Consider the following 15,428-nt stretch of genomic DNA (forward strand, 5'->3'; position numbering starts at 1 on the left):
CCACAGTGTCACATATATTATGTAGAGGAGGGGGAGAATTGCCCTAAGTCACCTAGCAACATCCGACCTAGTTTGCTTCTTTTTTTTTTTCCCTAGTTTTTTCGGCCGTGCGAAGCAGACGAAAAGCATGCACGTCTCACGGCACACGAAAAATTAAAAACTCGAGCACGAATTTGCGAGTTTTTCAGGCTCCTACCAATTTGTGTTTCTTTTCTCCTTGTTCCGTTTCAGTCCTTCAACTCTGAGGAGTTCCAGCTGTGGGTCAAGAGTGGCAAGGAGGAGTCTCCCTACCCACTAATCGGCCACGAGTACCCATACTGCATCAAGATGAACTTCATGCGGGAGTTCATGCAGAGCTCCAACCTCGATCTGTCCTGTCTCTCGGACGTCATCAACGCCACCAAATGTGTCTTCATCCTCAGGAGAAACTACCACAAGGTCACACTCAATGAGGGTGAGAAAGGGTTGCACCTGTAGGTCAGCTGCACACTGCTGAATCGAACCAGCCAATGTTCAAATGGGTTTAACAGCCCATTAAACCCATCTCTGGGCATCTCTTCCTGGGCTGTTACTGTACAATGCTTAGTCTGCCTCTTCCAGAAGAACTGATGCCCCCTGTCGAAGACTTGCTTTGAGGATTTCTGGGTTGGAAGCTCGAGGCAAGAAAAGGCACCAATAGGAGGGGGCAGGGAGAGTCTTTCTTCAACAAACTCGAGGGCAAAAGATGGCCACAATGGGCACCAAAGTGGTGTTGAGAGCTAAAGGTCACCGTAGCTTAATGGAGTCAATGGGACCAAGCATTGCCACTCGTATAAATCTTGGCACTTGCTTGTGCCATGCCTACTCAACTTCATACTAAAGGAGGTTCAAACCCGAAATTTGGAAAATGGTAGGTTGCAAGATGGAGGATGCACGAGATGCTTGATATTATCTACGAGGTCTTGCTTCGGTTCCATTTGATATTTGATTTTACAACCACCCATTGCATATTTCTGCTCTGGTATGTGTGGAATCAATTAACTTCATGGGCATAAACTGGTTATCCGTCTCATTTCTAGGTTACAGTTGTCATTCATGTGCACTGGGATAGCAAATAATAAAAAAACAACCTATATACTATTTCCGATTGCAGCTGAGAAGCCCAAGAAAGCTCGAAGACCTACCATCATCAACTGGCCATTCAAGAAAGCACCTTCCAAGCAGTCCTCTACAGACTCTGGTGGCAGCGTGTCCCCCGTTGTGGGCAACCTGTTCGGCCAAGAGCTGAGCAAAATCTCTCCAAGTGGAACACTCCCCAAGCCTGTCATGGTAGGTTTCATAATTATGAACGGGACACTTCCTGTTCTATCGCACACAATATGAGCTAAAACAGTCTTTTAAGCTTGTATGAATATCTGCCGGCTTTTGAAAGACGCTCAGTGCATACTAATGATGGAATGTAAAGTTCAAGTCCGGTTCTTTGAAGACTTGACAAATCGAGTAATAAAAAAGCTTGTGGAAACTGCACATACTGAAAAAGGCAGGATTGGGTGTTTCAGCTCATAATTTCCACGAGTGTAGATTATTCCAAGATAAGTCAGGCGCAATGCTGGGAAGGTACAATTCTGAACTAGTCGGGAATAGTAAGCAGAAAGCTGCATAGTGTTGTTTAATGTTTTTACCTCATTTTGTACAAACACGAGCAGCACAAAAAGTAATCTGTTAATTGTTTGATTGCTTCCTGCAGCATGTGTTGTGTTAACCCTATAGTTTGTTGTGTTACCTGCAGATGCTCCTGAAGCAGCTTTTTCTGCGAGGACCCTTCACGTACGGCATCTTCAGAAAGTGTGGGAACGTCCGTTCGAAGCGGGAACTTCAGGCACGGCTTGAAGAGGACCCGGACTACAACCTCAGCGACGTTCCGATTCATGTCGTTGCAGCAACCTTCAAGGTGAGTCTGAAATTTGAAGTGGTTACAATATCCAGTGCATGTCAAGAAGCATTACAATGAGGTTCATTATTTTTTTTATGAAGAGGTTCAAGACAACCACCATGATTGATTGTCACTTCATATGAGGGTTTCTATTTTTATGCTGTGAACAACGCCCAAAAATTTTAACCATAGCAGATTGAGGATTGCTGAATGATTACTTTCTCACCTGACATGTGAGAGGGGCCCAGATGGAACCATAATTTATTTTTGCAAATGTGCATTTAGTTTTACACATTCAAATTTCAATCACCTTCAAAGCACTCTCTGCCTGATGCAGTACACTTGTTGAGACATTATTCTGTGCTCTAGACACCCTTTAAACTTGTCTAATTTTGTGCTTTGCAGTGCGTCTGCCTTTTTGTGTTTCCCCTCCTCCACATCGGTAAAGTAACTCCCTCAGTGAACTTTTTTTCATCCGGTGAAACAAAAAAAGTCGCACGGGGCGAGGTTGGGCGAATAGGGACTGTGGGGTACAGGGGTTATGCCATGTTTGGTAAAAACTGCTGAACATTTGCAGTGTGGGAAAAATGACAACTTCAGGTGTGGCAAACAGGAGACTGGTTCCGGTTCTTCACCATAACAACATGCTTGCCTAGACCGCAAGTGTTCAGCAGTTTTTGACAAAAAAAAAAGTGACCTCCGGTCACACACTCAACCTCTCCCCATCCAACGTTTTTGTTTTTCCCGATTAAAAAATATCTCAAGGGAAGCAGTTTGCAGATGGGGTAGATGTGAAACAAAAAGTTGCAGAAGCACTAGGAGGTATAAAAACAGACAAGTTTAAACACTGTCTGGACATGTGTATTGCCTCAGTACTACGATAGTGACTGAAATTTGAAGGTGTAAACGTAAATGTGATTTTGTAGAATAGATCATGGTTTCCTTTGAGTCCCCCCTCCTACACTGTCATCCTGGCAAGGAACCATACTCGGCAAGGGGCCTGGAAACACTAAACCTAGTTGACTGAAAGCAAGATTCAATCGTGCAACTTTTATTACATAGACATTTGCATGATATTTCATACTTGGTCAGATTTTCTCGGATCTGTACTGAAACTTACCCTCATTCGGATCTGTATTGAACCATACTCTCATTTGATAAATTTTATAAATATGTAGCAATAACAAGTAATTATTATAAAAATGATTTCAAATATGAGGTTGAAAAAAGAGAAATCTAAGGTGTACAGAGAGGTTTATCTTGCTGAAAGTTCTAACAAACTAGGGTAAAAAGAAAGGAAATGTTACATCCCTGCATTTATTTAACACATTGCCTGAAACTTTAAATAATTTAACATCCATTCTCGCTGTGAAACTAAACGTCAAAGAATGGTGTCAAATGCTCGCTGGTACTACCTGTGGATAAAAAGTTATAATCGTTTGCATGGTGCACAGTTCTTCCTTGTGTATAAAGATGTATGCAGTGTTTTGTTGGCTGACTGGACCCACACACAAGCATTTCTGCTTTTGTGGGCCAGTACGCTATCTCGTGTAAATTTTTCTTTCCAGTAAATAAAGTATTATGATTTAAAAAAAACTTAGCTCAGCATGTAGCAAGCACTTCTAAAATGATCCTTTGTGTATTGCAGGAGTTCCTTGGCTGCTTGCCCGACTGCTTACTTCAGAGGGGCCTTTACAGCGAGTGGCTGAACGTGCTACGCGTGGAGCCAGAGTGGAAGAAGAGGGACTTCACTATCAGGTTTGTACACCCTTTGAAGAAGTTTTAAGGCACACGGTCCAAAGGAGTTGCAAGTTTGTTAGCGGGTCTTAAGCCACCAATTGATGCATTGCTATTAGCCAAACACTTCCTACTATGTGTATCATTGCTTGCAAGGTCTGTGCGCTCCTGCATTGCATTATTCTGTAAACATTGAGACTGCAAGGGTTTTCCCAAGACAGACAAGCAGTGTTTTATGGCTCATACACATGCACTTTCACATTGAGTTAAACATTGAAAATGTTTAATTTAGACTGCGTCAGCTGTATCCTGATGCTTGTATTTTTTTTTTTTAAAGCGGTAGCTTTCTATGGCCAGCGCAAAATCTGTGCGTTGGTCAATCCATAGCCACTGAATGATATTTAAAAAAAAAAAACGACCACCGGTGCCAGGGATTGAACCCGGTCTCCAATGTGGAAGTTGAGTGCGTTGCTGATTGAGCTACGTACACACCATGCAGGAATGGCTGGAGCAGAAGCAGGTGGTGTGACAAAGCGTGCAGAGTAGAGGATTAGAAAGGGCGAGAAAAAGAGGAGCAGAAACGCGGGGTGTGGAAAGAATGTGCAGAACGAGGAGTGAAAAGGGCAGGAAAGTGACCTTCGCCTCTCTTAGTGACCCAGAAAATTCAGCCCAAAGGCTTTGTATTCAAGTGGTGCTGAAAAGAAGCACACACAGCATCACAAAGAGACAATGTTATGTCATAATCTGTTTTCATACAAATCCCTGCCTTAGGCACCACCTGAACTAAGAGCACCACCCACAAAAGGCACTGAAGGACTAAGGGTCATACTGCCCTTGGTACCACCTGAACTAAGAGCACAACCCACCTTATACTGCTAGCATATTTAAATGCATTCGGCGCAATGACCCAACTTGCAGCCAATTTTAAGCTGAAACATTCCTTGGCTAGGTGTTCAGCATTTCGTGAAGCTTGGATAAAAGTGTGGCCGCAATGCTCAACACTGATTGGTTGACAGGTGGGAGAGGAGGAGTGGTGCTCGATGCTGATTGGCTAACGGGGAGGTGACCAGGGGTGAAGTAAGGAGGCAAGGGTTAGGAAGTTTGAAGATCACAAGGTTTATAATTTCAAGTGCATACATGCCACACATCAAATTATCTTATGAAGAACGCCGTGAACAGGCGAGACGTGCTGCTAAGCGATGATATAAACATTTGCGATGCTATAACATTTCACGTATGCAACACAATTGCCTAGCAATTTGCCATTAATTATTTGGCTTGTTAAACAGTATTTCATAGTTATTAAATTTCTCCAGCTACTTTATACACATTTTGACAGTTGATACAGGAGAAGACTTCAGACTAGATTAGTCCCCAAATTTGGGCAATGTTTTTGTATTACTGTCATGGCAAATTTATTTAGTGAATTATAAATAAATATTTCTTGATGCATTTCTAATTGGGTGCTTAACCAAGATGTTCTGTTTTAAAAGATGAATCTTTTGAAGTGGAACATCTTGGGAACAAGTTACAAAGGTCACTGTCAGCAGTCCTTCCATGCTTGAATGCAGTTGCATATCTGCTTAAGGGGGGACACTGGCTAGAGGTCAAACTTTTGAACTACTCAAGTGATCGGAATGAAATTTGCAGGGGAGATTGAGCTTCAGATGTAGGTGTACTGTGCAAACTTTCAGCTCTCTAGGACAAATTTGCATACTTGCATAAGATGATGTGTCACTTTTCATTAAGAAATCTATGATATGCAAATCAAGCTGTTAAGCATCATTTTGACTGCTTGAATATAAAGTGGGGGATATGGACCCTCGGGCTATCTAGTTTTAATAACTTAAATGTAAATATTTCAGGAAGAGTTGTTACCTCAAACTATGAGATATGCATATCTGTCCTCTGTCAATTTTTGAAAACTTAGTTTTTTATCACTGAGGACTTCAACTTAAAACAAAATAAAGTAGATAGCCCGATTCCTGAGTAAATCTCAGTTCAGAAACATCTTGATTGTGGTATCAGAATGCTTTCACCTTTAAACAAAAGATTCCTTCGTATGAAATTTGCAGCAAAAAATGGAACTGAGAAAAATGCATTCAAACATTGAACTCCTTTACTTTGTTACTGCCTCACAATGTGTTGAAAATATTTTATATCAACGTAACTATTTGGCATATGGTTATCAAATTTGGTGTAAGGGTGTATAATTAGTTTTTAAAACTGAAAACCTCAAAATTAAAAAATGAATTTTTTCAAAAAAATTTTAAATTTAGGCCCATGTCCCCCCTTAAATGTAATACTGCTGATAAACATGCAAAGTTTGCAAGCTGAAATGAATTCTTTAAAGCTAAAATGTGGCAGAAGATAAGCATAACACCACCTGGAAAGGTAGCACAGTTTAAAGGGATAGCAGAGACTCGACTGTTCCTTCTGTAACATTTATATGTACTCCGTACCCTGTTTCAACATCATACTCACAGTAAAGGCATTGCCTTCAGTGCAAACTTTTCACATTTGATAACACTTCGGGCAATTTGCGAATATGTGCAACAAGCCATAGCGTATCCTGCTGGCTCCTTTAATTAACACGAGGTAGATGATAGGGCATAGGGACAAAGCTTCTTTTCCATGAAGATGATGGCATAAAATGAGATACTAATTAATATTTTTCAGTTTGATGCACACAATGTTTCAACGACCGTCATTTAGACAACCGGTGATTGGGACATGGATGTTTGTTTTCATTTGGGTTTGTTTCCTCTGTTTAAGCTTTTGCATCTACATTTGCTCTTCAGTCTCTTGAAGAGGCTTCCCCCAGCCAATGTGGAGCTCCTACGCCACATCCTCTGCGTGCTTTGGCACATCAGCCACCGGAGCAACGAAAACAAGATGCCGCCTTCCAACCTGGCTGTCTGCATTGGTCCAAGTCTGCTCAGCGCCAAGCTGGTCGATGGCTATCACTCTATCACTCTTCAGTCCGAGGTTTGCCCTAGATCATTATTAACTCTTCACCAAAAATGACTAGGGGCTGCTACCACATGTGGTTTATGGGCTTGTTTTGATGTGTAGCATGCATTTAGAGTTGTTTCTGGGCAGAGATACCAGACTCTTGCACACACTTCCGTTTTCTAAGCCCCGAGGATCACTAACAGGCCAATCTCACTAATCGTTCCATGCATGCTTTGACTCTGCCATACTTGTAGTTAGTTAATAAAAGGAAGGTGTCAGTTCGCGAAACAGCTCGTGCCACGTTGTGCTCTGCTCACTCAGACGCTTAGTGGCATTGTTGTACATGCAGCAAGACTGCAGCCGCCACAAAGCATGGCGGCAGCGGTGACATTTACACTGGCTGTGAGATCAGTCTATTATGCACCATAATGAGCATGTCAGTAGCTATGTGCCACCTTGAATAGTTCAAACTTGGATTAGTTTTCCTGCCTAGCTGCACCTGCTATATGTGGTTTTAAAAGACTTGGTGGAACATTGAGTGAGAAGACGAGAATGTAGCAACTTCTAAAGCTTTGGAAATGTCTAGGGCTCAGGAAGAGGCATCAGTTTATTCTAAAATGGCAAACGGGAAAAAGCACTGAAATGAGACTTGCAGTGCCTGCAAAGATTTTTTTTTTTTTTAAGGGTTGCCTGTTATCCAGGTTTTGAGTTAATGAATGATTTTAGAGGTTATTTATTCAAGTACCTTACAGGCCCATTGCTGGGCATTACATAAGAAGGGGACTGTCCAAGTGAAGACACAAAGGATACATAGAAGATAATGCTGTGATGGATGGAAGAATCATTTCATGAACAGGGGCAAAAGTGACAAGGTCACGTCGGTGAAAATCTTGAATTAAGTACGGCACAAGAACGACAAATAGACATGAATGAATGAGTATGTGAATCAATTTGCTAAAGTACATTATTTTCATTGTGACCAAAAGTTCTTGGCCATGGCACCAAAAAGTCTTCCAATATTTAAAGTTTTCTTGTAGATGCATCCCTCTTCTCTTTATTATGAATTCTATTGAACACTACCTAAACTTCCATGGCCCTGCCAGTTTTGTGAGACTTGGGGGTGGATGCACTTCTGTTTTTCATTCTTGTGATAAAAAGATGACTGGATCTTGTTTGCAGATATCGGAGCAAGTGCCCCAGCTGGTGGAGTACCTCATCGAGCACAGCGTGGACATCTTTGGAAAGGATTTTCTCGAGCTTTTCGGAGAAGCACCACAAAAGGATCCGTCTCTTCAGGACTCTGGGGCCGAGGAGTCTGACAGTCCACACAGCCTGCAGGAAAGTGGAAGTGAGTGATCATGATTGTCTTACCGTAAAATACCGGGCAAGCGCCCATTTAAAATTTAGAAATAATCGCGAGAGAATAGGGGATGGGCATTTGTCCGGTCATCAATTTTACGTATAAATGTACTGCGTATATTTCTCGGATCTTTCAAATTTGGGAATGGGCGGATGCGCGGTATTCTACGGTGATTACGGAGGTTTTGTAGTTCGAGAGAAAATACTCCAATGTGCTCTTTATGTCTTACCCTGAATAACCATTCCACATTAAGTCTCCTGATACCATATTAGAGAATCTGCAAACAAGAGTAACTAAAGAAATGTGGAGTATTAATATTTTCCAAATCTTCTTTCTAATTGATGTTTGTTTTGTTTTTAGTGCTCGTGATTAAAAAATGCTTGGAGAGGCTGCCCAAAGCTAAGTTAGTTACCAAAAGTCTTCCGTAGGTGAATCAAAGTAAGCGCTTATTTGTAAAATTTTCCAGTTTGGGTTTATTCTACTTCATAGTGTCCTGCCACTGGATCAAAATCTCAAAACAGAGTCTTTTTGTATGAGGGAAATGTATGTTTTGTTATTATGGCCCTTGGCTTGTCAAAGGATTGTGATGTTTACCTGTCTTTAAAGGGATTGAGGCAGTGTCCAGCGGGTGTATCTCAAAACGTCCCATTTGCATTTGAACCGTGCACATTTCAACCCATTCTCAATTGGTCCCTCTCGTTTGAACCTTCTCATAAGATCCGAATCGTGTTTTTCGCAACTGGACCCATTCTCATTTCGCCCGTTCGCGCTACGACCGAATGACACTAGTTTGGCATGCTTCTAACCTCGTTATCCCTTCGCGGCTTTGTTGATTAGCCTTACCTTACTTGGGCCCCCACCATACCATCAGATATATGTTATATGTAGAGGTACGCACTGAGAATCGTACATTGACGCCTGCTTCCCTTCCTCTAAGCGAACAAGAAAAAAAACAAAAAACAATGAGCATTTAATTTAGAAACTTTGTTTGAACTCAAATAGCATACATAATAGCAGTGGTTCTCAATCATTGATATTTCGCAGACGCCTTGTAGAAAGGCGGAGATGATGGAGGACCCCGTTCGGGGTGAGGGGCATAGTAAGGTATAGGTTATCATGATAATGATTTAATAAATGGATATAACTAATTGCTAGTGTAAAGTAGACTTATCTCATTGACATGCACACGAGAGTACTCTCCCGAAAATTGGAACGTTTCTTCTCAACGTGAAGAAAGACAACTAATATTGCCGTGCCTGACTGATGAGACAGGGCTTCGCGGACCCCTATAGGATGTCTTCGCGGACCCCCTTTTGAGACCCCCTCCATTATAGAAGTGGTGGTATTGTCTCAAGTCGAGAGACCTCAAACAACGTGACATTTCGGAATATGATCTGGCTGCGATAAATAGTTGGTCTGTTTTATTGACAGCTAGTAGCTTTTCATGACGACCTCCACGCACTGCTAAAATCCTTAGCAGAGATAGTATGCCTGTAGTGACATGCACGCACGCACGCACACGCGCAGTATATCAATGCATTAATATTACCCTAACAAACAGTTATGGTATAGAAAGAGTCAAGTGCGACGGCTCAAAGCGAGATATTTTTGAGAATGGCTGTATTGAAAAGGGCCAGGTGGAAAGGGCGAAACGAGAACGGGCCCAAATGAGGAGGGTTGAAATGCAAAAGACGAAACGGGAAACGGCCAAATACGACGGGTCAAAGCGAGAAGATCTTTTTGAGAATGGTTGTTTTGAGAAGGGCCAAGTGACAAGGTCGAAACGAGAATGGGCTCAAATGATAACCACCCGTGTCCAGCACTTGTGGGACTGTCTTGTTACATGCAGGGATATGCACTAAGTTTGTGCCAGCCTATAGTCAGTGAAGGGCTAAGAGTTCAGGTGCAGCTACTCCCACCTTGTTCTACTTTAGCGGAGCTAATGGTGGAGAAATGGTCGCTTCTTCTCCAGTGTTTGCTCTGCTAAAGTTGAAAGAGGCGGGATGAGCTTTCCTTGAACTTTTAATCTGTCACCGACAATAGAACTGATGATAGTGCAAGATTACATTCATTATCCAATAAGAAGTGCTCTACGGAAAACCAGTTTATGGGCTCGTGTTTACTGATGATAGAACATTTACTCACAACATTTGCTTCAAATAACGTTAAGAGCACACGTGAATGCTTCATAATATGATGAATCTTAAGGTGTGCTTGTACAAGGTCATTATTTGCCGGACATTGCAAAGTGAGCAAAAGTTCTGCAAAGCAGTGTTTTGTAACAAGTTATTTTTTCCATTTCCAGGTGCTTTCCGAAGGGATGACTCTTCCATCGACAGCCTTGAAAGGGCTCTCATGGAAGACTCTAGTCCAAAGCTGCCAAACAGAACCAAAGTGTCCCTCACGAACCTGAGCAGGGACTCTGGCCTCACCCTGAGTGACACCCAGCTATACACTCCTGAGGATGAAGTGGAGATGGACAACGCCAGCTCTGCACTTCAGGGCATGACCAAAAGTGTGCCACACCTGGAAGCAGTTGGCGTGCAAGAGTGCATTCACAGCCGGAGCAATGGTGTCAGCATAGATGGTTCCTGCATAGATGTCGTCCGGCGACGGAAATGTGGCGGTGAAGTCTCTAGAAACTCTCGTCACTTAAGTCCTTGTGCTGTGTCCGGCTATTATGTCCGCTCTTCTCCTATCCTGAGGGATTTGAGATCTCAGCAGCTCCAGTATTCGAAGTCGTGCAACTACCGCGATAACGACCCTAACGAGGATGATGTTTTGGCCGGAAACGACACACTGGTTCGGTGGCGAAAGAACCGCGGTCGCCAGCAGGGTGGCACTGCTGTGTCTTCATTAAATGTGGACCGTCCTTGCAGCAACCTAATCAGGAGTGCATCAGAGGAAAGCCTTCTCCAGAAGTACATGGGAGAGGAACTGCCAAAGAGGCGACCCCAGCACTGCAAGGGGAAGGCTCCTCGGCCACCACTGGAAGGAAGCAATTGGGAGAGAACGAAGAAGACAGACAGCTCGGTGGCCATGCCTGATAGACATGCCTTGTGGTTTGCGAACCAAATGAACAGTGTAGACTGGAAGCGCAGCCAGTCTACATCCAAGATCGATGAGATTGACCACTGCCAAGACGTCCCGTCGTTGAACCCAGTCTCTAATCAGGACATCCCGCACCTCTGCCAAGTCAATACCAGGCCGCAAGATTCGAGATTCCAACCGGCGGATATGCTTGCTCAAGTCCACACTCCTCCTCGTGTGAACAGTGTCTGCAGTTCTTCGTCGGAGGCAAGTCAAAGGTCCCACCGGTCTCTCGAGTCAAACCGCTCGCACGAGTCCAGCCACTCGGCCCATTCCGTCAGATCACAAAGCTCAAGTCGGTCACGGGCCAGTCCGGGCAGACGACAGTCCCCAAGCTGCACGCTGGCATCAGTCCATCGGTCACCCACCAGCAAGCCCATGGAGCCTCCCAGCTACCAAGAAGCCATGACCCGTCGTACCCTTTTTCGGAGGTCGCAGGCAGTGTCCCATGCAGACGATTCCTTCCCCGAAGAACCTCCGATGGAACCTGCTCCTTCTCTTGGATCCAAGGCTCGACAGCTTTACGAAGAGTCTCTGAAGATCTATAATGAAAAGCTTGACGAAGGCAGTGAGACCCATCATGCAATCCTCGTCAAGGTCGACAGCAGTGACGAGGGGATCTCTGAGAGTCCTCCGCCGCCTTTGCCACCGAAACCTCATCAAAGTGTGCACCGCACAGTGAGTGATGGTACTGGCATCCGGCTCCGGCACCACCCACCTGTTCATGTCAAGGACTCTCAGCTGGTCAACCGTGGGAAGTGTGTGGTGGTATCTTCCTTCCATGACCGTTGCCAAAACCAGGCCCTTTATGACTTTCCCAAAGAGATCAGCTGGAGTGTGGCTCAGCTACGGAGCCTCTTCAGCAAGCAATCTACAGCCAAGGATGGGGTCAACAGCCAACCAGATTCATTGTGTTCTGGTCATTCACGGACAGAATCTGTGGGGAACTCCTGCACAGGTGGTGAAGAGTCCTACGTGTAAATACTCGCGGTGCAAGCACACATTTGGATGTGTGCCCATTACTCTTGTTTCTATGCGGGTCACTCAGGCATGTTATTGCTCATTTTGAGCCATGTAACAACGCTGAGGTTGTTCTATGACTCCATAGGCATGTGCGTGTCTGGGGCATTTTTCATGAAAGTTCTTGCAGGCTTCCACACTTCTGTATTTAACTAATTTGTCATTCAACATAATCGAAACATTGCATGTATTTGTGCCAAATAGCCAAATGTAAAGCGATGACAGTGATAGCTGCTTGTACAGATAACAAAATTGGCAGTGCCTCATCCCATTTTGTCTTTTTATCTAATGGTTCTCTTTGCATTTTGTGTATAGGCTGAGCTCACATGTAATACTTGTTCCCTGCTAATGTTTTTTTGTTTTTTTTGAAAACTCAAATGTAAATAGATTGAAATATATGTGGGGTGCCTTAAAGATAGCATTTTTGTGTCATTCTGAGAAGTGGAGAAATGTTTGGGCACCGTTCATGCTTGCAACAGTTGTTTCAACTGCCCAGCATTGTCGCGTTGTATTTATGGCTCGCCTTTGTAAGATGGCAACTGAAGAGTATCAAATGTAGATATTGACAAGAGCAATAAACTTTGTACATGTTTTGGTCATCTTACTTTCCTATTTTTTCTTCCTTTTGGATCTATTACTTAACTACTGTATTGAAACTGTCATTTTTGAAATCTTGTTTAATGATATAGCACAAAAGCAGTAGCACTAAATGTTAATTCAATGAATGGTAGTCTGACATGGGCCAGTATTGTTATACAATAAACTCCACGCATTTTGCCATTACTCCAAATGTATATTAAAGGGGACAGTGACAGGGTATTTATGCTTGCCGAGGTTTTTAGTTAAACACAACACATGAGAGCCCCACTACCCAGAACAGAATTTGCGGCTCGAAATTTGTTTTCTTTCCGCCTGAAAACTGCCCATCGAGAACTGGCCGGTTTGAGTCACGCTCACACTCTCCTCCGTGGTCACTGGCCATTTTCGAAGGTTTAGACACGACCACTAACTTTAATCGAAGTCTTAGGTCATCGAAGGCACACACACAATTTTGAAAATGGAAAAGAAATACAATACTCATTTTTTGTGGCATCTAAAAAGCTGCAAATGCGTTGTTTAGGAAGGGAAAAGTATCACAACCACGTGACTTCGCCACCTCTCTTCTCTATATTTCTTCTTCCTCCCCAGTCCGGTTTCGGTTTCGAGCTGTTGAGTTTTTTTACTTTATTAAAAATATATGTGACGCTCTAGCAAAATATTGACTTGGTAATCTTGTGACACCAAAATAAATCGCCTGGCAAAAAATAAATTTTGGTGGGTGTCAGTGTCCCTTTAAGTACACTTTCAGGGTATACCTGCATGGCATAGATAACATTTGCTAAGCTTATCACAAATGAAAAGCCTCTTACGCCCTGCTCAGGGTAGCCAGGTTGGGCTATGAAGAGCCCAATTGTGCTACCTTTTTGTAGTCGGGGAAATCTGGTGGTTGGCTATGCGACTCACTGAAATTTAAAATTAACCAAAGTTTAATAAACAAAATTTCCCCGACGTTTCGGGACCAGCTTGGTCCCTTGGTCACGGGTCACGGAGGGAGCCGCATATGTAGGCCGGTTGTTATTGCTGCCTCTGAGGTTTTTTCACAAAGTGATGAAGACCTGACACAGAGACGCTTCGGTGGCAGTCAGTTAATCGAACGACGTTTCATCTACAAATCTTTTCTTTGACAGCCCAGATTAGCTTTTTACAGCGAAGCTGTTTATGGCTAGGATTCCGTGGATTTTTCGTGTGCAGTGACCAACGCTAACGTCGGGGACAGGTCAAGAACGAAGTGGAAGCTCCTCCCGCCCTTTCCACTTCAGCGGAGCGAACGGTAGAGAGGAGGTCGCCTCCTCTCCACCGTTCGCACTACTAAAGCGGAAAGAGGTGGGAGGAGCTTCCACTTCATTCTTGCCCAGCTATGGAACTCTTGCGGAAGGGGGTACTCCCCTCACTCACTTTAGCCCGCCTACCGTAAAGCCCCTTGATGTTTCAAAAGTAGAGCAAGGTGCGTTGATGCACGAGACACGTGCAACGTGTAGCCCTTGGAAGGATCATGGCGGCACAGCGCAGCACTGAGCTAGATTCCAGACCCCATGTTATCGCCAGATGTGGCGCGCGGCACGCGTCTCGAGCATTTTCACAACAATGAATGACGCCACTTTTCCCAGGATGGATAGAGGGTCCTTCCGCTTCCTTCGTTTGAAGCGCCATCTAGGTTTTCGTTTCGTAACTGCGTGGCCTCCGAAATCCCGAAGCGCGCGAACGCTTCGTGCGCGCGCTTCGGGATCTCTGAGACCATTATTCCATAGAATACACTTTATTTAACGTGATGAGTTAGAATTGTACGGGGACAGATATCAGTCCCCGAAAATATGACCTATATAGCGGCGTAACCGAAACAATCGACCATGTTAGCGAGACATGACTATTGCGTATTTAAATCGCGAAGACAGATATTCCCGCGCCATAGTTGCATCTGAGGATTACAAAACTTTGAACAGTCACTTGGCGAACTAAGGCAGTAATAGGGTAAGAGTTGGTGCGCGCCGATAGCCTTTTAAAGTGAAAAAGCTACGTCATGTTCGCGCTAAGAGTGTCGCACATTGTATCTTCACTGTGGCACTTCTTGCTAACGTAGATACTGCGCGCATTATTAATTTTTTTCCGCATAGCAACGTTTGTTTAAAGTGTTTTTTCTTGTCATGCAAATGACTGAATAAATGCGTCAACGAGTGCGAAAAATGCATCTGTTTCGATTCCCTGGAAAACGCCGACGACAAGTAACGGACTGTCAACTGCTAGACACAAGGTAGGCAAGCAGAACTTACAATTCTTTGCCATAACAAGTGGCATGGCACGCGCGAACCGTAAATTTCCAAACAAAACCTACCGCGGTACCGGCGGTACCGCGGTAGGGAGCAGCGGCAGGGCACGGCGGAGGGGCTGCGCCGTGTTGGATTTGGGCGGCTTCGTCTTCGCAAACGGTTAGGAAGCCGCTCAAGCTGGCTTGGCTAGCAATAGCTTGGCGGTGTCAAAAATAATTATTAAAACGTTAGCGCTTCATTTTATGAACATAATTATCGCTGTTTATTTTAGTTTCGCAATCTATTAATAGAGCAATGAGGCTTCGATTCGTTGCAGTAATGAGCGCCTCCGACCACGGCAGCGCTGCTGAGCGCCCAGTTTGCCCAGAAATCGACTCCATTGGGTCTATGGCAGTAACAACCGGTCACTCTACCTCGTTGCGGTCACTGCTTCTAGCCTTCGCTGCGGTACAACATAAGGTGAAGCGTTGGGTGAAGCGGAGTATAATAT

General features: G+C 44.0%; 1 protein-coding gene and 1 long non-coding RNA gene across 5 annotated transcripts in view; one reads left to right on the forward strand and one right to left on the reverse strand.

Moving 5' to 3' along the window:
* The window catches only part of LOC8031543, a 431,410-nt gene extending 418,732 nt beyond the window's left edge, over positions 1–12,678 (forward strand). For all 4 annotated transcript variants that reach the window (XM_042291803.1, XM_042291804.1, XM_042291805.1 and 1 more), the window contains 7 exons: positions 232–454; positions 1,133–1,308; positions 1,769–1,930; positions 3,561–3,670; positions 6,451–6,637; positions 7,784–7,952; positions 10,270–12,678. In XM_042291803.1, the coding sequence (XP_042147737.1) occupies positions 232–454; positions 1,133–1,308; positions 1,769–1,930; positions 3,561–3,670; positions 6,451–6,637; positions 7,784–7,952; positions 10,270–12,035 (2,793 nt within the window). In that variant the 3' untranslated portion in view covers positions 12,036–12,678. The remainder of the gene's footprint in view (positions 1–231; positions 455–1,132; positions 1,309–1,768; positions 1,931–3,560; positions 3,671–6,450; positions 6,638–7,783; positions 7,953–10,269) is intronic.
* Positions 7,624–15,044, reverse strand: LOC115331796. The gene is made up of 2 exons (XR_003920509.2): positions 15,004–15,044; positions 7,624–7,936 (listed from the first exon to the last, which is right to left on the reverse strand). It is a non-coding gene; the product is annotated as an uncharacterized LOC115331796 (long non-coding RNA).
* Positions 15,045–15,428: the final 384 nt, after the last annotated feature.

The sequence above is a fragment of the Ixodes scapularis genome, unplaced genomic scaffold (genome assembly GCF_016920785.2).
Source record: "Ixodes scapularis isolate PalLabHiFi unplaced genomic scaffold, ASM1692078v2 PGA_scaffold2__306_contigs__length_199485367, whole genome shotgun sequence".
Taxonomy (NCBI): domain Eukaryota; kingdom Metazoa; phylum Arthropoda; class Arachnida; order Ixodida; family Ixodidae; genus Ixodes; species Ixodes scapularis.